General features: G+C 38.6%; 1 protein-coding gene across 3 annotated transcripts; it reads right to left on the reverse strand.

Annotated features, from left to right (window-relative positions):
• Positions 1–1929: 1929 nt before the first annotated feature.
• YTHDF1 (YTH N6-methyladenosine RNA binding protein F1) lies at positions 1930–18811 on the reverse strand. Of its 3 annotated transcripts, XR_010885969.1 has the most exons (6): positions 18620–18811; positions 18164–18188; positions 16561–16640; positions 10170–11696; positions 3558–3766; positions 1930–3410 (listed from the first exon to the last, which is right to left on the reverse strand). XR_010885969.1 is itself a non-coding variant. In XM_013940153.2 (5 exons), the coding sequence occupies exons 1-5, from the start codon at positions 18644–18646 to the stop codon at positions 3384–3386; spliced, it is 1686 nt and encodes a 561-aa protein (XP_013795607.1). In that variant the 5' UTR covers positions 18647–18810; the 3' UTR covers positions 1930–3383. The 3 variants fall into 3 exon arrangements, 2 of the variants coding, with proteins under 2 accessions (XP_013795607.1, XP_013795605.1); XM_013940153.2 differs by lacking the exon at positions 3558–3766 and having other exon boundaries at positions 18620–18810; XM_013940151.2 differs by lacking the exons at positions 1930–3410; positions 3558–3766 and having other exon boundaries at positions 3776–11696.
• Between the last annotated feature and the right edge of the window lie 4628 nt (positions 18812–23439).

Here is a 23439-nt window from a genome sequence, read left to right on the forward strand (position 1 = left end):
CTTCTCTACTGCAGTGGAGTCAGTCTAATGCTAAATAACACATACTGTTCTTCTTCACTGAGAGCTTGCCAGTATCTTTGACTTAATGCTCTAAACAAAAAAGAGTATTTTGTAAAGAAACACTTCCATGCTTTAAAGTCAGCAGTTCTTTAAAAGGTGAAAGAACAGAAAAAATACTAGGATTTTTAAGTTTTACATCCCTAGGTATTTCTTCATCTCCAAGCATGAGTGAGGCAAACACTGACCTTAATTTACAAGCACATTGTGTTGCAGCAGAGCAATAATCTTGACCATAACTTTGTTTACTCTTATCCATTTCCTTCATTACATCTCAGTGTAGCTTTATCTTGACCATTTTCTCTACAAGCTCAAATCACTTAAAACCATCCTTTGCAGCAACAAATATAACAAATATAATCTTCATAAAGATTAAGCAGTCAGTACTATTACATTTGCTATGACAATCTGTGGATGAAAACATTTTTCTTCTAATGATGTAATGTTCAAAGCTATAAAACATTTCCACTTCAGAGCAGCAAGATGTGCTGCTGAGTCCAACCAGTAATTGAACCAGAGAAACAACTTCACTTAATTCTGTAATCAGTATTTGGCACTATCTAGTACAGTAAGCTACATTCGGCTTAAAAGTAGTAGGCAGAGGAAACACTGTCACACATGTACATGTTCTAAAAACATCAAAAGTTACTCGTTTAAGGAGTGAATTTAAGCACAAATTCAAAAAAAAAAAATACAAGTTCTCTTAGAACCATTACTTGGATTAAAGAAAGAATAAAACAAGACTTGTGACTTTAGGTTATTGTAGAACAGATGCTGGAAGAATGTTCTCCTCCACACCCCCCAGTGTAATTCAAACACTCCAAAATTCAGAAGTTAGTCAATAAAAGGATGTATCTTTAAACTGAAAAGGTAGCTGCATGAGAATGAACACGACTAACAGTCTGCTTGATTTGAGCTATCTCACCACTAACACAGTAATAATGAAAAAGTGCTTATTTCACCCTCTGTTAAACATTTTTCCTCCACTTTAAATCAGATATTGCTGTACAACACAGCCCCAGCACTGCAATACTTGGAAAAGAAATCTCTGCATATTGAAGCTGTAACAATTTTTTTCTGCTACCCACAAAACCACGGAGCAGGTTGAGACGCATCGTAATTTTTCTCAACAATACAGCCAAACCGGTTTCAGCTAAATTTTTTTTTTTTTAAGAGTATATTTACACTAAGTCAATAGTTGAATTACAGCAATGATGTCTCTTTTTTCCAGATAAAAAAAAAAAAAGACGACAACGACAGTTGCGTAACTAACTTTTCTGTTCAGGGTCTAGATGGAACTAAATTCATTTTGGCTCTGGAATTACCAGTTATAAGTGTCCTGTCTTTAACTATAGAAACTAGTGCCATGTGCTCTCATTAGATGGTAACACAATCATAAATGCAATATTGTTCAAAAAATTTAGTAAAAATAAAAGTCAAATTTTGAAAGTTAAGAGTTGTGAAATACAGCCAACACCCGTAAAAGAAAAAGTTCAGAGAGATTTACTTCTATTTGAAAAGTTCTATTCTCATCTCAGTGACCCAGGTCTTAATACCTTCTCCTGAAGGCTGTAGGTCAACTTCCAATTCTTGGAGCTCCTCTACCATACAAGGAGAATGGAAAGTACAAGTGACAACCACTGAAAGTGCATATATTTCCTCTGAGGAATGGTAACACTCAAAGCGGCTTGAATGTTCTCTGCAGAGTCCTGTGAAAGATTTTAGCAAATATAAAGTGTGCTGAGAGCGAGCATCTATGTTATTCAACCAATACATTTTTCAAATTAGACTTAACTCATGAGTTTGTATAAGGGGTTATTGTAACATAGGAAGACAACTGAAAGTAGGGAAAAAATGAAAATGACATCAAACTTGCTAAATATGTATTGTTTATTAAGGCTTGTATTCTCCTAGAGGAAAAAGTTAATCTGATGCTGTCCATTACCCCTTACAGGCAGTAACAGTCCAGAGACAGAGTTATACGTTCTAAATACAAGTCTAAATGATACAGCTTAAACTTTATTTAAATTGGAGGTCCTTTTGGAGTAAATAGTTTTCAGAAGATATTTGCTTTCTAATATAGTAAAAGATCCTCTACAATAAACACGTGCAGATCAGTGTGCTAGAGCAGCGGACATGAGCACCATTTCCATGCTTAATTGGAACTCCAGTTGGTGACAGGTTCTCCGAAGGTCCCCTCACTCCACAAAAACATGACAGCAAATTCAGTTTCTTAAAACAGGTTTTTTTACTCATCCAACAGAAAAAAATTAGACATACACACTGTCAATTTTAAACATCTGAGGCATAATCCATCATATTATCCGTACTATTAGTTCCTACGTTAAAGCTCAGCATTATTGGTATAAAAACTTTAAATGTAATTAGGATTTGGGGGGTGGGGGGAATAATGAAGGGAAAGATTAAAAATGATCTGCAATTAACTAATAACACCTGAAAGCTGAAACAGGTTTAAACACATTGTCCAAAACCCCTGCAATGTTGATAGCATCACATTATTATTTAATTATTAAGCTACAAAACCATAAAGCAGAATTATGGCAGAGAGAAAGCATCTCGCTCACTCTCGGCAGGATATGGTATAACAAATGCACACTGAAGCACTGGTTAACAGAATGTGAAAGGGAAATATTTTCCAGAGAAACAATCTCACTGACAATTTGATTTTCTACTAGACAGAAAAAATCAACATGGCGCATTAGCAATTTTAAAAGTGTAATTGTACAGATAACTAAAGAGGCATAGCAGCTGCACAAAGTGATCTGAAATTTATTTTTTTCATTTCAAAATTCTGAAGTGCAGTATCTTAAAGTTTTTTAAATGACAAAAATCAATGCTTGGTTTCTTACGTCTGCCATGAAGAAACAGGGTTTGGGGTGAAGACAAAGAAAGATTTGTCATGTATTCTCCATAATGTCTATTAACTGGCTAGGAACATAATTTGAGCCAAAATAAAGTCTTTGGGAAGCATTAACACTTTAATATGCTCATGTATAGGTCCACAGTAGGTTAATATAACTGTTTACCAACTTAAAAAAATAAAAAGACACACCTTTATTATGATTTCTACAGAATTTTACATAGAAAAAGATACAAATTAATGCAGATCCACTTGGGCAAAAATAAACTACAATGTACTTAAAGATGCAACAACTTAATTTCCCCTGCACGAGAAGATATATTGGAGCTGAAAGCTTTAGTTTGTCCTGATGCCAGGATACAGCACCAGAATACTTAAATTTTGTTTCTCATAGTCGAATTTAATATCAGTTCTAGTATATATAGCAAACTGTATATGTTTATTCTTATTGTTTGTTTCGATTCTGACGTTCCTGCAAAGAGAAAAAAAAGTTAAAAAATAGTTAAGAAAGATTCTAGTCAAATTAACAAGCAAAAAGTTTTAGGTAAGTATAATCGGACTGATGTGATCCCCAAGCATGATTATACACTTTTTATAAAATGTGGCAGCAATTATTTACCATATATCATATATACCCAAGTCCAAAGATTTGGTAAGATGCAAATATTAAAGTGCAGCTTCATATGGAGCAGCACAGTTGCTCCAAACTGACAGCAGATGGAGGTCACAGCAAAAAAGGTATGGAATATCAACATTCACAAGTGGAAACAGGACCTTCAGTATTTTACTTTCTGGATTACTTCAGCTACTGCAATAGCAGCACAGCCACTACAAGAACAGTAAGGAGACAGTAGATTAAAGAATTCCACAGAAGAAGTATAATTTTAACATACAAGTGACTTAGGAGTTTAGTCACATTCAAAAAATAATAGGATTTGAGTTCTCTTAAAAAAAAAAAAAAATCTGTTCTCAATTTTTTCTACCTATTAACTACTCTGGGAGACACTGTGGAATACTTGACAAGTCATAAGAAAAAAAAAAAAATCAGGCAGAATAAAAGTTGTATGCTTTTGCATGGTCTGATAATACCGGTGTGGCTAGACAGAACAACCCAAGAACTTCTAAAAGAATTCTAGTTCAGAGCCAGTAGCTCTTTGAAGTCTTTCTCAAAAGTTTCTGCTAACCACAAATAAAGAAAACAGATAAAGGTAATCTAAGGGATACCTGCAGGCATCCCTCAATTACTGTAAGTCTTCATCTAACATGTGCTACAAAAGCAGTAAATAGCAAGAGCAAATGTCTCAAAGTAAAATAAACAAATAAAGCTATTTAGAGCAGAGGCTCTAGAAAAGGGCTTATACAGGCTGTTCAGCAACACAGTAGCAAGAGAAGGAGGACTTGTTAGCAATTGCTTCAAGAGCACCAAAAGTCCCAGAAGTCCCCCAAAAAAGCATCCATAGGTTCAAATTTGGAGGTCCAGAAAGGGCAATTTACTGTTATTAAAAACTCAAAAATATTATCATATTTTTCTTAGAATATGGCAATTTATAAGCTGAACATTGATAGCCTGACATTTGCCTTTGTTTCCCAAATATATTTTCCTATCCTAAAAAAAACAACTACCATAAAAACATGTTGCAGGATTTTTAGGCCAGTGCATTTTTCCAATTTATTTTAGGTAAGACACCATGCAGACGGAATAGAAAGAGCTCCGCCTTACTGATTTTCTTTTCATCCTAATAGTCTTTAAAGCAAAATATATACTGCAGAATAGGCATGTAAAGACCCAATTTGAATACTTACTGTATTTGAATGACTCAATATGGCATCAAACCGTGATCTACAATACCTCAAGCACCACGTCCAATGACCAAAATGAAGAAACTCTACTAGATGGACATGTTGAACTTAGAAGACTTTATGCTGTCACATGACATGACAAGCTGAGGTCCCCAGCTGTGCAGAATCTACTTAGTAAAGTAAAACCCTCTATTTCAAGTAAGAGGATTGTGAAACAGTCTAAGCATAAACAACAGTCAAATCCTAAACTAACACCTTCAGCTTTTACTCAGGTTTTACTTGTTCTGTGGAGTCCTTCCATATAAAACTCATCTCCTAGTCATTTCCCTTGGAATGTAAAGCTTGTTCAGAAGTTTACCGAACATTTAATAGCAGTTCTGATTTTATGCTGTGACCAACTGAAAGAGCACATACAGGCTGTTACACTTGCAAATGGGCTGCGTTCGTTTCTGCCTCTAGGCAGAATAATATTAACATCTGCATTTTCATAATAAAAGGAAGTCAACACAAGTCTAGTAAAAGTTTTTAATGTAAGACTTAAGACATAAGTAAAAATACTGAAATTGTTTTACAGGATCAATAAAACAGACTGTGTAAAGGGGTATAGATTTTTTTTTTAAATCTATACTCCCCCTATCTTCTAACTGTTGACTTATTATCAACTGTCAATGAAACTCATTTCTTAGTGGCACAATATCAGAACATATTAAGTGTAGTATGTTCTTAATAAAAAGAACTTACAGCTGCTTGCCATTTCAAAGAAAAGGTGGTTAGAAAGAGGCATGTCTGGAATAAAACTGCATCAAACCAAACCTGTTTTCAGGCTTCCAAAAAAGCAATTGTTCATTCTACTTCCCTTTTTAAGGTGAGAAATACCCTTTCTTCATTTCAATGCTCTACCATACTCTCAGCCTATTCTTCCCCATTTCCATCTTAAGTAACTTTAAAAAGTTTACTTTGTAGTCATCCACTGACTCTCATAATCCCATTTTCTTCAAAAGTCTCCCATTTTCATGGGCTAGTCCCATACAAACAGGATACGGGCTAGCATTGGACACTTCCACCTAGTATCTGAAAAGTAGGTGGGAGGCTCATGGCATTCAGAGAGTCATCTTAGCCTTTCTAATCCAGTAAAAAGTGCTATGCATTGAGCAAATTTAGTACGTAGTTCCCTCCTACCTTGTTGCTCTCTTTCTCCCTCAGGGGCTAATCTGAGTCTTCCTTTTTACAAGTGTCTGAAACCACAGAAACTGACAAGGAGTCTGATGTAAAAATTCTTCGTGCTCTTGAGCATGGCTGCTTTGTGGAAGATCTAACTCTCAGATTCTCTCCCTGATTGCTATTTAGCACTACCGCAAGCGAGAACAAGTAGTTTTCTGAGTGACTAACAAAACTTTGTTCATTTTGGCTCTGAAGATCCAACTGGAGCATTCGTTAAGTTCTCATCTCCTTGGGAATTCTCTGGTATCTCAGAGGGGAGCTCCTGTTGCACACTTCTCACTGGCGACATCAGCATGAATAGTCTTCAGATACAGGAAAGACTGATTTTCACAAAACTTGCAGAAACATCCATTTTGAGACACCTATCCCTGTCAAACCTTATTCCCTACACTCCACCCCAAAGTAACTGTCAACCTTCCTGCTAAGTCTTGTCTGTCAAGATCAGCAGGATGAGAGTATTTGTTTTCTCTGACGCAAAAAATATAAATGCTATCTTTAAATCAGGAAACACAATTAGTATGAATCTTAAATAGCAATGAATTGAAAATAGCAATGAAAAGCAATGAATTTAAAATAGCAATGAATTTAATTTTTAGTTTTGGAGGAAGGACAGTGTTCCATCCTTAGAAGTTCTGCACCAACGAACATGCTCAGAAAAAGCATACTGCAGGCAAATCTCTAAACAACGCTAGAAGAAAATGAGTATCCCAAACTGCTAACGTGTACTAGCTAACACTTTACCATACTTAATAAAAGTATCACCCAAAAGAAGAAATGGTAAGTTTGGGAATTCAAGAGCTGAGATGGACCACACAGCTCTTTCAACATAACACCAAGGTTTACACATTGGAATAGCCAAGTGCCTTGACACAGATCATGGACAGAGGTGATAGTACAGCAGTCCTGGTACAATAATTAGAAACATCTAGTTAAATACAGATTTGTGAAGATGAACTGCTGACTTTTTACAGTAGGTCAAACCCTTCTGTCACGCCACATGCCACATGAGTTGCACATAAAAAAAATACTAAAATCTGCAACAAGGTTATTTTCTTTACTAAGCTTTTTTGATTTTGGAGGACAATTTTGTAAGAGTATGCAAGCTTGTTTCTAGGGAATGTAAATAATTAATACCACATTATACCACATTTTCTTTTGAAATAAGCTTTCTCTCAAACTTTGCAACTATTTGTTGTTTTAAGAGCATGAACTTTGATCACATAAATTACTTTGCCGACACAAAGTCGGATCGTACTGGCTCTGGGCACTGAATTTACTGAGAAAAGAAAGCAGGGTTCAGGAGAGATTTCATGCCCCTCATTCTTTGGTTATTTCATTCTATACGCCAGTATCTTTCTATTACTCCTTTACCAGGTTCTGGGCCACTAAAATGTGCTAAGATAGTTTATTACTATGGCAAATCAAAAGCTGGACTTATATCCAGCCATGAACAGATCTTCCCCCAATTCTACATGATGATACAGTCCTTAATGTTGGTAATGCTGATGAACCTTTGGCACTTCAGTAAACTTCATCCAAGATTATATTACAGCTGTCTAATTTGACAATTTAGAGTTAACACAGAGGTTCCTAGCTCAGTTAAACTCACAGGACACACACTGAAACATATTCTGCACGTATTAGTAAAGGAAACATTGGCCAGCAACAAACTGAAACTATATAAAAAGGAATTTAGATATTAATGGCTCGCATTGCATAGATTACATTAAATCATTCTTTCCTACTGAACATTTAGTGTGTAAATGAAATACTGTTCAAGCATTCCATGTGTAGATTTTTAAGAATTCCAGCCCTTTGCAAAGATGACAGGGATGAAATGGAAGCACAGATTTTTAACAAATAATTTTACTGATAAACAAAGTATGAAGAATAAAAGTATATGGCAATTTGAAAACCAATGAAGATGGTACATATACAAACAACAGAGAAGACATTTCGGCCGTAAGAGAGTTACCTTAACTAGCACTCAGATTCTTCAAAAATTGTCATAGGAAACTTAATTTTGGAATGTCAAGGATGATTCAACTTCAACAGCAGGAACTTCTCAACAAAAAGAATTTAGTTGTGTGTATATCCTGCAAGAAACTCTTCTAGCAGTAACTGGGCTTTTAAAATTCGTTTATTCAAAGAAGGGAGGAAAAAACATTAACTTCCTAGATAACAGTTTTATAGACTGCAATACAATGAGCAGTATCTGTTATTTTCTACTCCATCATTATTGATTTACTTTATTTCTCTAGCACTACTATCTTCCCCAGTCTACTCGGATTGCCTGCATATTGTCCTATTTTCTAAGTTGTTCAGGTGAATCTAAGAAATGTTAAATAAGACTTAAGAGTTTATTTCCGGATGTATCATGCAAGCTAGATCCTTGGTTTTAAATGTGGCAGGAAAAAAAACCACCCAATTTTGGAAAAACTGATCTTGTTAAAAAGCAATGACCTGGTTAAGAATACTGCATATCCACTTGAACTGAAAGTGGGAAAAATAGCGTACATTAAAATAACCCAAAGTGGGGGCAGCCCAATAGCTGAGCATCAGCACAGTAACTACAAAACTACTTCGGCTTTCAGCCCACAGCCATCTGACCTTTCCTTAGGCCAGTAAGTTAACTGTTCCAGAAGAATAGATCTCATCTCACTTTCGCTACTTGATGTAAAAAAGCTCCAACTGTTTAAGCTTTCCCAGTACTCCCACCCCTCAAATACACACATTATTCTCCCCCCCAGACTTGGCAGCAAGTCACAGAGAGGCTAAGCGTTAAAAACAAAGCCAACCCCGACACACTGTAAACCCTTGACAAAGGAGCCCAGGCTTTTTGACTGCCATTTGGGATTCTCTCGCACATAAAGAAACTGCTCTTCTCAAGGTAGAGGTTGCATTAAACATAAAAATTGGTAATTGTCTGCTGAAGGAACAAAGTGTTGACGCAAAGGCATTTAAGCTTTAGCTTGTAGAAGCCCACAGAAAGCACACAAGACAAACTTCAAATCTTAAACCCTCATTTCCTCTACTGTATTAAGGTATGCTAGGCACATCATACCAGATGGCTAGAAGAACCTGAGCTAAAGTTCTTAAGACACATATCTCTTTCTCTCTCATAATTTAAGGGTACATTCGAGGAAGATGCTTTAAAGCAATCTTATCTGCACTTTCAAATGGTAATAAAGCCTTTAAAATGGCAACTTCAATTTCAGCTCCAGGAACATGCATTAAGCCTCTGCTTCAAAAATGTTCTGAAGCAAACGTAAACTGCACTAAACCAGCCTGTCAAGTAAATGCTTTATTTGAAATGCTATACAAAAAAAAGTGTATGAAATACTAGCGAAGTAACACTTAGAGTTGCTTGATGTTGATAGTAACTGTACATCCCAACACCTACTATTCTGTCAGTCCATTACTTTCCGATGGCCTAGAGAAAGGCATTCTTGAAACTGGGGTTGTGGCATGGGTAGGAGACAGATGATTCTTGGGGCAGACTGAGGGTCACGAAAGTGTATGTAAATATTTTTATTACGCTTTCCCAGTTACTGCCCAAATTCCTCTTACTACATCCTCACTCAAGACTTCAAGAACTAGTAGACAGATTAGACCTGGGAACTGAAAGCCTTTATTTACCCAAATAATAATACATGTAACTTCAGCAGAAGAAACACAAGCTTTCTAGCACTATTTCAGCAATTTTACGCAACTCTCTTTTCCAGAGAGACCAGCTGAACAGACAAGATGAGGCTGCAGTCTGATTGCTCTTAAAGCTGACGTACAAATTTCTGATGCCAATAAGGGCATCAGTTTTGATAGCCCAGTTCTGGTCAGTGTTAAACACCTCACATTTATAAGGCAAAAAGCTTGTTAAGTGGCAATCACTGGCAGAATCCAATTTTGAAACAGCAACCAGTTTCTACTTTACTAACCATTTTAAGATAAAACATCAAAGTCCAAAAAAATTGGACATAACATTCCTTTACCTGTATCACTGCTTAACTTTTTGCTTTGAAACTCATTAACCTATGAAATTATGTCACAGACAAATAAGCAAAGATTTGTTGTGTTGTTAAACACACAAAACCATCAAGCTGAGAGGTACTGAAAACATTTTGAATTCCTACTTACATTTTTCCACCATAGCAGCCTTCACATTTCATTTTCCCCATATCTGTGTATAAAATAAATTTTTTAATAAGTTTACCTTCCGCACCACCTCCTCCTCTTCTTGGCGCTTTTCATAATGAGAAAAGTCATCAAAGATGGAGGTCGTGTGCTTGTAAGTAGCAATAATTTTAAGCACTTGTTTTGCTTTTTCTAAGGGCACCTCCTGTGTATCACGGGAGTTTGTAACTGGTTTGTTGTCATTGTTCTCCAGCCTGATGTGTCGGAGCTGGTTGTTGGGCACATCCTTCACAAAGATCCACTTGACATCGAATTTCCCCTTCCACTTGTCCTGAGACCAGACACCTGCACTGGTGCCATAGTCCACAGGTGATTTCATCTCTGCTACTCCACAGAAATGTCCACTGCCATTGACACTGAATAGCAAGTAGACCGGACCCTTACTATTCATGGAACGAAAAGCACTGTCCAGGCGTTTGTTGCCATGTTCTGTACTACACCAAATAGAATACTTAATGGAACGATGAATATCATCCTCTGAATAGCTCTTTATTATGAACACACGTCCATTTTTAAGGTTCCATTCAAAATCTTTAGGGTTATAGCTGTGAGCAGCTTTCAGTTTTTCAAGAACAGGATGGGATTCACCACTTGGAACAGGGTTAGGCTGGGTACTGCCAGCTGAGTTGCTATCATTACCAGTTCCTCCACTTTGGCCAAAAGCTGCATTTCTGTTGCGAGGAGCTACCCAGCGATTTTGGGGTGGCTGCTGAGGGCTCTGATACTGTGGTTGGGTCAATGGAGGAGGCTGAGCTGGAACAGGCTGAACAATTTGTTGCTGTGGCTGCGGAACAGACTGAGGAGAAGGTATCTGCTGGGGGGCAGGAACTTTTGCCACGGGACCCTTATTGTCCCAAGTACCTATGTCCATATTGTGTTTTATAGGTGGTGGAGGCAGCGCTCCTCCAATTACAGGTCCAGTTTTCGTTTTCATTTTAGGCTGTGGTTTTGCAGGCTTGCTAGCTATAGCAGCCCAAGAGGTTGGTTTAGATACTGGCAAGTTTACACTAGATCCACCGTTACCAGAGAGGGCACCTGTCATCCCAGCACTGTTGACAACAGAACCTACTGTTTTCACAGCAGAAGTTGTAACATCTCCACCAATCTTAAGTCCAACCATTCCCTGTTCAATACTGTTCATTCCAGGAGCTTTATTTAACGTGTCATTATGAAATCCTGTTTGTCCATCCACAATGGTACCGCCCAGTGAACTAGGTGGATAGCTGTAACTGCTCCCATATGCCGAACTTTGAGTTTGCTGTCCTTGGGATCCACTTGTTCCCCAAGCTGAGAAGGCAGGATTTTCAGGGAAAAAATTAAACCGGTGTTGATAGATATTATTTCCCAGACCCCCAGGCTGTCCAAAAACAGCATCATGCATAAAATGGTGATCTCCATTACTGAGCTGTCCATAGGTAGTGAGATATGGGATAGGAGGATCTCCTCCTGTAGACCACGGTGCTTCACTGAGAGAATAGGGGAACCCAATAGATGGTGGATAATAACTGGACAGATAGGGATCAGTCATTGATGGATAACTATTGTTCTGTTAAAGAAAAAAAAAGAGGTAATTTCAGATATAAGAACTTTGTTTATAAAAAAACCCCACAACACTGTACATCACCAAACAGAAAAGAACAATAGGGCCAAAGTAATTTTATTTCTAGTTAAAGATTTTAGTTCACGCTCCACATTTTCCATTCCACAAACTGCTTAATCCATTTAAAAATGGTATTATTGCAATCTGTTCATTTCTATACCAGAGATGCACTCTTCACACTTTAAGCAAGTAAGAAATTAAAGTATTTGTAGCTCTATACATCAAAGCAGCATTATCTTCCTGTCCGTGCTAGTTGCATTTCTTGTATTTAAAGAAAGATTCATGGCTAAAATGCAGTATCTGGACATTTAAAATTTGGTCCAGGAGTATTGCCTCACAGTGAATTTAGTACTTGAGATTTTGAGACCATGTAAGCTCAGTTACATTACTACAGGCTATTTAGTGGCTTCATCTAGATTTTTTTAAATTTATCAATATCACAAAATATTTCAAGGTACTTATATAACAGAATACGTTTTGTGACTCATAGCATTTGTGATAGTAAATATTTTCTGGTTACCAGAAGACAGCTGCATAAAAGTTTTTGATGAAACTGCTTTAATAAAACAGCATATATAATAGAAAACATGATTATAGTCCTTATTATGGAATTGTTTTGAGGGACCAACTGTTCCTAACAAGCAAGACATACCTCAAGTGGTAAAACACAAAAAGGCTACTTCTGACACAGATGCAAGACCACAGTGAGATCACACACAAAAAGAGTGTGCCAAGTTTGGTATAAGTAGACCTAATTACTAGAAACTCAGATTACAGGTGATTGGTATGCTAAAGACAAACACAAGCAAATACAACATGCGATATATGCCAGTAAGCCATCCAAATTCTGACTGACCCTACTCAAGCTTCTGCAAAGGTCTCCTTCCCTCAGTAGTAAAGTGACAAGTGTGCAGAACTGCCTCTGACAGGCCTTCCAAACAGGCCATCTTTTCCACTCTAGGAAATAGAGACTGACCTGTTATAAACCAGCAGACCCTTCCTTAAAGCTCTAGCTTTTCCTCCTTTTTCTCCCTCTCAACTGCTTTTTAGACCTGAGGAATCTTTCTTTCCACTCTAAATCTTCAGTTGACAACTTTTTTTTTTTTTTGAATATTCTATATGTTTCTCATAGTCAGCAATGCAAAAGAATACAAATTATTCTAAAATAGGTATTATTCTTCCTTATAAAGCTTGAAACACAGATACTGGAGCCCTTCCAAAATGAAACTCTAAATGTAATTACCAGTGAGGGGGAGGGAAGGTCAACATCTCCTGTTAATGAGTCAAACAGTAGCTAATCTTCCCTTACTCACAGAGAAAGATGATTTTTAAGAAGAGGAACTAAGACTTCTGTCAGACCTTAGTTAAGGTTCCAAAATTGAACAAACATATTTTGCAGAGTCAGCTAAATTTGCACTGACATTTTAGTAATTTTTCCAAACGTAAGATTATTTCTCAGCTCAGTCAGAAAACTAAGTAAGAAACTCCTTGCTAAAGATATAAGCATAATACCCTGATACATTAGAGTCATTTTTATTGTCCATTTTTCAGTGACAGCCTTCCACAAAACCCAGAAGCCAGACTAATTCAATATCCTTACTTTCCATATAAAGAATGACTCCATAAAATGCCAAGACTTATACATACACCATAGAAACTACTGAGATTTAAACAGCCTAAATATGTTATCCATTTTTGATTCAAGAGACACATCATCTCTACCACTTCTCTTGTTGCCTTTATTTATGTGCAAGTTCTATCATTAACAAGAGGTACACAACCCACCTTTCTGTAAGATGATTCTCTAAAATGTATTAAATTTTCTAAGTCTCCCAAGCTGAGAGAGTCAATATCTAGCATATTAAAACATCATTTTTCTGAGGGACTTTGAGATTGGTATCAATGTGTTTTATCTTGAAGTGTTAATTTAAGAAAAACGTAAATATAAATGCTGGTGGAAGGGGGGAGCTGTAAATAGTTCTTAGGTAATACTTATTACCTTTATACATTCTACAGATTTGGTTTAAGATCAAAAAGAATAAGCCGAGACAAGGCAGGTGTTTTGTCCCAAAATATTCCTAAGCGATTCTACACAATTCCTTAGACCGTTACCTTCTGTACACACAGCCTGTAAAGTTTCCACAAGGGTTTTAACAGGATTAAAGGAAAATTTCAGCAGACATCCCCACAAAACATTCAACCTATTTTGACTGGCTTTATGCCAGAGTGTAACAGAAGCCCTGATGGAAGTCCTTCACTGCAACAGCAGTACGTTTATTTCAACAAACTTATCCTTGACCTTTCTGCACTTCTTTTCTACTTTTTTTAAACCAATCTTTGTGTTAATTAGGAAGGGAATCCTCCTTTCTCCCGAAGCACTCTGCTTGCTCGTAATACACTCTCACTTACAAAGAATCTTTTGGTTCTGGATGACAGTACATCTGGGATAGCTTCCTTACTTTGAGTATATCGTATGTGTATACGGTACCTCATTCAGTTCCCTCTGCACTCAAAACCACTTTCAGCGTGCTTAATAACAATCAGCTATCACACTTCAAATTTGATCTGCACTAACTATTGCTACTTGAATACTAGACTTTTTTGCAAGGAAAAAAACAGGTGCCCTTAATTAGGTACAGTTTTCCATGCAAAGATAGGAGACAAATTACATTTGATTATTTAATATGCTTAATACTCATTTTAAAGACTAATTTGTATTTTTAAAAGATGAAATTTAACACAGTATCATCACTCTATATGTTATCTTTGATGTCCAATATATTGGTTGTGTCAGCAAGGCTTTTAATTTCTTGAAGTACTTTTAAAAATTCAGTTGGTTTCAAACTTTTTTTTAATCAACTATATTTTACAGTAACTTTAAAGGGCATATATCTGACTAAGTAGATAATAAGGCTTTGTTCAGAGATATGGTTGTCTTTACTGCAGAATCTCAGAGAGTCCTAATTAATGCTACTGTCACTTCCCACTTAAAAATATAAGACAACCTACACAATTGTTTCTTGTAGCATGCCAATTTCTTGTGGCATGCCCGTTTCTTGTGGCATTTATAGGTCCGTCAATGGAGCTATGCTTTCATGCATCATCGCTTTATTAGAATATGAAAGTTAAATTATGGAATTCTATAAGTCATAGTAACTCTGTACATTTAATCCTAATAATTGGGCTTATTAACAGCTAACAAATATATTACTTAGAATTAAAGTATAACAGATGGTTCTATTTTTCATCTACATCAAGTAGAAAGTTAAGTGTATTTTACATTAGAAAACATATCTTGGTTTTAAATAATTAAAAATTACATACAAATATAAGGAAGTGGGATGACAAGAAATCACAGAGAAAAGGAGGAGAGAGATACCAAGAACATACATAGTTTTCTTTTGATTTTGCATAAAGGGAATTTCACTTTATTTTATCTTAAACTTCCTGCATTTGTACTCGCCACAGTACAATGATTCCAGAGAACAGGACATGTTCCCCATGAAATCATGGTAACTTTGCAGAAGTTGGGAGAACATGTCCAGGCTGCAGAGAACGATGAAGACCTCTGAGCTCAGTTCAGGAACCAGGACCCTCAAAGCGCAGACCTCAGAACACAGTTCATGTTATCATACATACGCTTGCCCTGACTTCTGCGCTGGTGTGTCTAGACTGCTTATAGGACTGAGACAAGCTCAGGTATTTCTATACTGCGCTACAATCTGTGGCCTCCTGTAAGCTGCTATGATCCAAACCAAACTTGTAACACATTTCCATCTATCTTGCTTCCCTAACAGTGTTTAATACACCTGGAGAATAACTGACACGTGGTATATGAATTGATAATGTTTGCTCTTGTGTTCACATTCAAGATTGAATCACAATTTCCACAAATGAAACAGTATATCACATTACATACTATTTTATTTCAGTGTGTAGAACAATGTTCTTTTGCAAACTAGCTCAATGATGTCACCAATATCAACAGTGGCATCTATCAGCTTCAGATTGCTGAACTGTAAGTGTCCTATTTAAAACATACCTCTTAGCCTTTTTGCCAAGAAATAATAATGTCCTTCTGCTAGGTCTCTCTCTCTCACTGTATTTTATATTTGTGAAATAAAACTTTTTTTAGTCTCCAGTTCCTAGATATTTTATTCATTTAAAGATTTAAAAAAATACTTGAATTAGAAGATAATTTCTATTATCATGATATTTAAGTCATGGATGCTTAGTGATGTACATTATAATGACTAGATCATATTCAGAGTTCTCATTTCAGTGCCTTACTCTTTAAAAGGCCCACATTTTTAATTCTTAAGATATTTCAGAGAACACAAAAGAAGAATTTGCTGAAGTGTAACAAGCAAGTGGAATCACTCTGTAATCTTTTCTAGAAAGCACTGAAAACAAATTTCAACTACAGTAATTTTCAGGCTTATTTTAAAGACAAATCAGGAGACCCTCCAAAAGCAGAACCTCCAGACTCTCATATGTAACTCATCTATCAAAGAACTGCAAGATCAAGTAGTCTGTCATAGCCCAAATGTATCAATAATCTGCAATTTGAGAAGCAATCAGTAGACAGCAGTTGAAGCATTAACTTCATTTTCACTTGTGGCCATCCGGATGCACATAGTAATATTAGCTTCATGAGCACAAATGCTAGTTGTATTACTAAGTAACACAACATGCTAGTCATTTCTTTTTCTGTTTCTATTTAAGGAATTTGCTCCCTCAACACAATTCTACAAACCGGTTGCCAATATAGCATACCTAAGAAACAAAACTAAGTTACAAACACACTAACCTGATTTGACTGCCCAGAAAGGTAAGGTTCAAAATCGTTGTCATGAACTGTATCCTTCTGGTGTAATGAACCATTTTGTACTGGAAGAAAAAAGTTACAACAAATTACAACACTGCTTAGTAGCATTTCAGTAAACAGTCCCACCCTAATGTTACTTTATGAAGAGTCATATTCTTCTTCATGGCACAAAGAATCTTCAAAGACAAAAGGATGACGCTTGTCCCCAAATAATTTCTTTGCAATATTGCTCGCAAAACTAAATTTGAATAAATTTAAATCCCTAAATTTAAAAAGTTAAGTTTTTCTACAGGAGAGTGAATCAACAACTCATGCGAACTACTTCTGACAAGAATTTGGTGAAAAATATTGGGAAACCACACCTAAGGTCCTAGTCCATGATTAGAAATCTCAGAAACTAATTAACAGCTCTCCCTGCGTATATTATTTACTGCTTAAGTTAAGCTGTCTAAAATAAGAAAATCAAGTGAGGTTGTATTTAATTATAAAAAACAACTGCTGAGTTTCTCGATATCCTGACAATACTTTCAAGCAAAATTTAAGCCTCACCTTTCTCATGGAGGTATCCAAGAGATTGAAATAGCTGCCTTAATCAAAGGCCTACATAAGCATAAATTAATGTGAAAAGCATTCAAAAGCCATTGCTGAAAGATATTATACAGAAGCAAAATTATTAGGTCAGTTCAAATAATTTTCACTGTTTGTTTTAAATTAAAAAAAAAAAAAAAGAGCTCATACACAGTATGTGGTGGGAAAATAAAGCAACTGTTTCACAGAACAGCTAAATTAAAAATAATGCTACATGAAATAAGATGTTTAACAAACAAGTTTGGGAATTTATGAGAATATTTTGAGAAAGTTTGTCAGTGAGAACAGCATGTAAAAGAGCATTGATAGACATGGGATATAGAGTCAAACTTTTTGAGACTCCAGGCAATTGGATTTTAAATGCTTTTTATTTTACCTTAACTGGTCTATATGAATGGCAAGATTTAGTTAGTTTCTAAGCCTCAGCAGTTACACACTTATTAGCAATCACAATAATAAGAGTATTTACTTAAAATACTTGCTATTTAATTTTAATTTCAGATTAAGTACAGGAATTGTCATAGTCTTACCTCATAAAAAGTAGATTAACTATTGTTATTTAGAATTACTTAAGTGAAATTTGTAGATATATGTATTATGACAACTGGTATATATATATCTGTCAACAGCAGTACCGTAACAAAACCGTATTTATATAGCAAGAAAACAGTATGCAAAAGTATGTGAAAATATATCTTGAGTAGGTCTCTTATGTTGAAAACTGCTTTACTTTAAGGAAATTAAGAGCATTATTATAAGTATGCTTAGTGCTAACACACAATCCTTCCCACTGTAAACTCGGTAACAGTAAATAGGATGCAAACAAGCTCCTAAGAGTAACAGTTAATGTTATTTTTGAAACCAAGCACAACTTCCTTTGTTCCAGATGTTATCCATAGGGACTGACAGCAACATCTATCTGTTCACAAACAGTTACCTGCATGATTCATCTGTTACAACAACAACTTAAAAGCCAAGATCTCAGCATGTTCCTTACCTTTATTATCCTGCCCTTTCGGTCTCTGGGAAGCCACAGCGTATGATGAAGTAAAAGAAAAACGGGGGCGGGGGGGAAAGAGAAGAGAGGGAAATGAAAAAGTTAATTTTGGAAAAACGCTCATACCGCCATCACAAAACACGCAGCCTACGGGGAGGGAAAAAGCCTCTTAAGAAACGGCTAATAACGAACCGGGGTTTGTTTAAACGGGGTTGAGGAGCGCATTTCAGGCACCATTCAGCACCGGCCTTCCTTAGAAATGGCCACTGCTCTGGCAAGGCAGTGGGAACGCACTCTGCCTGTGGCGTTAGCCAACAAGAAGAACGAAGCCCCAAAGGAGCCGGGAGGCAGAGGCAGAGCCTCTCTCGGGCCCGGGGCAGGCCGCGGGCTGCAGAAGGACCCCCGCCCCGGGGCCTGAGGGGGGAAGCCGGCCCTGCGCCCAGCTTCGCCGCTTACCTGAGGGTCAACGCTTGTGGCAGACATAATTCATGTACAGGGCCGCCGTGGTGCAGCAGAGAGGGCCGGGGGAGCAGGCGGGGCCGCCCGGGGGGCGCGGCGCAGGGGCGGCGGCGCCTCTCCCCTCAGGCAGCGGCCGCGGAGGCGACGGCGCCGGGGCCGCGGGGAGGGAAGGGGGCCGCTGGCGCGCGCGCCGCCGCCGCTGCTCGGCGTCTCCTCGGAGGAAGGGGGGCGCGGAAGGCCGGTGCGGTGCCGCGCCTCGCCTCGCCCTGCCGGCCCCGTCTCCTCACATGCCCCCGGCCCGCGCCGCGCCGCCCGGGCCTGCCGCCGCCGCCGCCGTTGGGCCGCAGCGAGCGCCGGAGCCGGAGCCTCCACCTCCAATGGCGGCGGGCGCCGGGCTGCGGTGACGTCAGCGCCGAGCGCGCGCGTGGCACGCCGGGAAAGCGCGGCGAGGCGCAGGCGGGGGGGGGGCGGCACCTGCCGCGCAGGCGCAGGCGGGCGCGGCGGGCTGAGGGGGCGGCGGGCGGCACCGTGGCCCCTTCCCGCTTTCCCCTCCCGGTCTGCGCCAGAGCCCCTCAGCCGCGGCCCGAGGGAGGCCCGGCCGCAGGAGTGCTTTCCCGGCCCTCGCAGCCTCGGCAGCCGCCTCCGGGCCGGGCTGGGCCGGGCGGTTCGGCCCGCTCGGGGGCGAGGGAAGCCGCGCGGCAGCTCCGGCCTCCCTGGGGCCGCTGCGCCGGGCTCTTGGCCCGCTCGCGTTTGGCCGCTGAGGAAATGGCGGCGCCGGTCCGCGCTCGAGGAGGAGCCGCCGTCGCGGGGGCACAGGGAGCCGCTGGCAGCGCCCGCCCGCCGCGGCCGCTCGCTCCCTGGTTCTCTGTCAGGTTAATTCATTCTGTTTTTCTTCCGGCTGGACGGGGTGAAATCGTGGCCCCGTTAGCAGAGCAGCGCCGAGAACTGAAAGGGTGGTTTTCAGGGAGGCTTGTCATTCCCTGCCGAGGGGAGGTGGGGAGTGAAGCCTTCCTGAACGTGCACGCAGCGCTGTGCGTGTTCAGTGCTGGTTTATGCCAAAGTTGAGTGTAAGTAGTCGAATATAAGTAGGTTTTAGGGAGGCCTTGGCATTTCCTTAATGAGAAATCAAATTTAATGAAAGCAATGCCCTTTTTATTTCTACTATTTGAGTTCCAACTGTTTCTCTGCTTCTTCCTGCACATATATATTTTTTCAAATGGATGGAATATCTAAAGACCAGAATTGTTGCTAGTTCTTGTTTTTTTTTTGGTAGTGCTTAGCGTCCCTGGGTCAAGGGACAGTTTATAGGCACTGCACAGAACAAAAAGACAGCCCCTGCCCTTCCCAAGGTCTCGTAGTTTCTTAGATTACTGGTTATAACATGGAAAAAAGTATGATAATCTGTTTCATATCTGTTTCAGTTCTGATGACTAAATCATAATGTTCATGGTGAAACAGGAATCAGTATTGTGTTGCTGCCTTGTTATTTATATTGTAGTAGTACTCAGAGGCCTCACTGTCCTACTGCCCATGTAAATACAGCAAATGGTAGTTCACTCAGTGCCCTAATAGAGTGTGGCGGACTGGAAGCCTCTTAAGCCAGAACAAAAGAAAACATCATCCCTCTTCTGAACAACAACAGTACTAGGAGATAATCAGCAAATATTGGAGATTTGTAGAATATAATTTTCTCTGTCTGACATCTTTGGAAACCAGTGTGGTAACAGGATTTATAACAAAGAATTTTTAGTGATTAATGATATGTCACTGAAATTATCTTTTACCATGTAACATAGGTGTCTGACATCTGTGTAGGGAATGAAAATAATTGATGATAAATTGGCCAGAAACCTGATATTTTTTTCTTGAAGGTGTCGAAATACCTGGCGAGATTTAGTTTGATCAGTCTCTTTTTCCTTTGAACATGCCTTTTGTTTGCAGGTTTCTTGACACAAACATGCACCATTTATGGTTACCAGATGTGAACAATATAAGAACACATAGGAGGAATTATGAATCAAAATCTGGCTGTCAACATGTGTGTGATATGTTGTGTAAATGCTTGAGGTAACAACATATATGATACCTAGTAATGAGTTTTAGTTCAGCTTGCTATTTGATAAAAAACAAATAATTTCCATTGTGTTCCATATCTCTCCTAACAAAGGTCTGAGTGGAGGTTGGGCATATCCAAGTTACGCCTCAGTTCTGTTACAGTCAGGAATCCCCTCATATGGTGTTTCTCATGCTAAGCAACAGGATACCTACTATGAAATGGAGCTATTCTCTGGTCACTTGGGTTATGTCTAAAGTAGGCCTAGGACTAACTTGTATGTTGTTGGTATCTAGTCTTATTACTGTCTTACGCAAGTACCTAGAACTCTGACCAAATTAGTTAAGACTGACATATCAGTGGTTCCAGAGGTTATAAAGTCTTGCTTGTAACATATTCAGTTTTTTGGAGTAAGAATAGAAAATTCTAGCCCTCATGAAAAATATTAAACAATGCAATCATCCTTTCTTTAGTTAAAGTTAGAAAGTCTTCCCTGTCTTCAAAAAGTCAAGAATTGTTGAGGTTTGCATTTGTTATTCTGATAAAATATCTTGATCTATAGCAACAGACTGGGCCACTTCCCTGAAATGAATAGTCCAGTTTTTCTTTTTGTCCTTTTTCTGATCAGTCACCACGAGATAAGGAAGAAAGGTTATTGCATTAATCCTCAGCACCTGGAGGTATTTTGAGGTCTGGGTTGGCTTAGTTTGCAAGTAATAATTGGCTTGTTTCATCTTAATTTTGTTTGCCATATGGTATAGCTATGGACAAAGTTGGTAGATCTGTGCTCTTGAGAGTCCCTGGATGAGATGGAAAGGCTATCCTGAAGAACAGAACTTCAGAAAGAAATGTGAGAAGAAAGCAAGCAGCATGAGATGAGAGTAGACCATCTGTCTGAAAGGAAGAGAGAAAGGCTTGTCCTGGGTACTTGGGTGATGGGCACGGTTTTGAAGTCCATGTGATTGTGTATGTTCACTAGTCTTGATATAGAAACTATGTGACTATGAATCATCCTCGCCATGACTGTGGTGTAGGCAGAATGTTAGAACCGTATTTTCTTCAGGATCCTGTGTTATAGGGGATTGTAGCTATTAGACTATGCCTATTATTTTAGACTCAAAGATAGAGTATATTAAGGTGCGTATACACACACACACACACACGTAATGTCCCTAACTCCATATTTGTGGGAACATTTTTTTCTTTTGCATTAGGAAAATGTGAGTTATTGCTTCTTCCTGGTAACTTTAAGAGGAATCTTGCCCATCCATTAAGAAATACACAATCTTTTAGAAACAAAACCAGTAAGAAAAGAGGTCTGTATTAAACCATATAGATGCAAGCAATATTCAGAATGATATCAACTAAACAGAATCATTTTATCTCAACCCAGCATACTCTTGGAGAGTAACATTGTGACCTATGGTGTAACAGGTTTTAGTTTGTTTTTGGCTTTGTTGAGTGAAATATGGTCCTATGTTCTCCTAGTGTAACAAAAGGTAAGGGTATCTTTTTCCTCCTTGGTTAACACTCTGAAATCTCAGAAGAGTTAATGTGTAAATTACAAAACATCATTTTTTGTTATTTAGATTTTACAGGGATTTGCTGCAGCCCTTTCTGCAGCAAAAATTTGGGAGTTCACTTTTGAGCAGGGGGTTAAACATTACCATGCTGGAATCTTCTCTGTTCCCTGTATGGAATGTAACTAAAGCATAGCTCCAGCTTTAATTTCCATCATTTTAGGGTGAAGAATAAAGGCAAACACACACAAAAATAGTGTATTTTCCTCTTTTCTGTTTTCATGTCACTGGCACACTGTTCTGTGAAAACATGAGAAGGGGAATCTTATCCCAAGCGCGGCCTGTGAACAGATATCATCACCATTCCAGACTCGCTGTTCTTTACAAGGCAACCTCATTGTAAAGCCGTAGCAAGAAGCTCAGCAGAACAAGGGCTGACCTCAGAGCTCTCCCAAGTGTTCCTCTTGATCTTCTTCGCTGGCAACTCTTTGTTGCTGTTATCATCTGGTTTCCATTAAATTGTAAGGATAATATGGTTTTGCTCACTTCCTAGAATTGGGTCACCCATTTTTCACTTCAGCATTCTGCAGTGTCCTTCAGGTTGATCTGTCATCTTCCTCATTTGTCATTCTTGCTATCACTTATCGGTAGAGAGACAAAATCAACCTATCTGAGTGAATTTACATGAGGAAGAACAGATGATTGCTAGTGTAAATAGCTCAAGAATATACCTTTTTGCCTGTCATCCAAATAATAATCAGGCAGCTAGGCACATCTCTGTGCAATATAAACGTTCCAAGCTACGGCAGAATTTAATTGGAAAATTAGATGTTCCATGTTCCTTGACGGCTGATTTTCCACCAATTAAAAAGTGGGACGAGCTCCATTAGATTCATAACAATGCCTGACAAATCCTTCTTTAAAGGTAATTAATGGCTGAATGGTGGAACATACATTAGTCACAAGCTGATAGCAATATTTTCTGAAGAGCTTCATTATGTTTTTTTTTTTTTCCCCGAACAATCTGGAGTAGCAATGCCACACGGTTTGGATGAGGCTACATCATCTTTCATTCCTTGTACCTCCTGTGAGGCTTTGATATCCCTTTGATAGGGAATACAGTGCAACTGAGACACTTCCACGTTGGAATCGGAGGGCAGCAGGAAAGACTGAAGGGGTGAGAGGGAGAGGCAGGCGTGAAGAAGGTGAAGCGTGACTGATCTTGGAGAAAGGCAGATCCTCCT

This window comes from Apteryx mantelli, chromosome 18 (genome assembly GCF_036417845.1).
Source record: "Apteryx mantelli isolate bAptMan1 chromosome 18, bAptMan1.hap1, whole genome shotgun sequence".
In the NCBI taxonomy this organism is placed as follows: Eukaryota; Metazoa; Chordata; class Aves; order Apterygiformes; family Apterygidae; genus Apteryx; species Apteryx mantelli.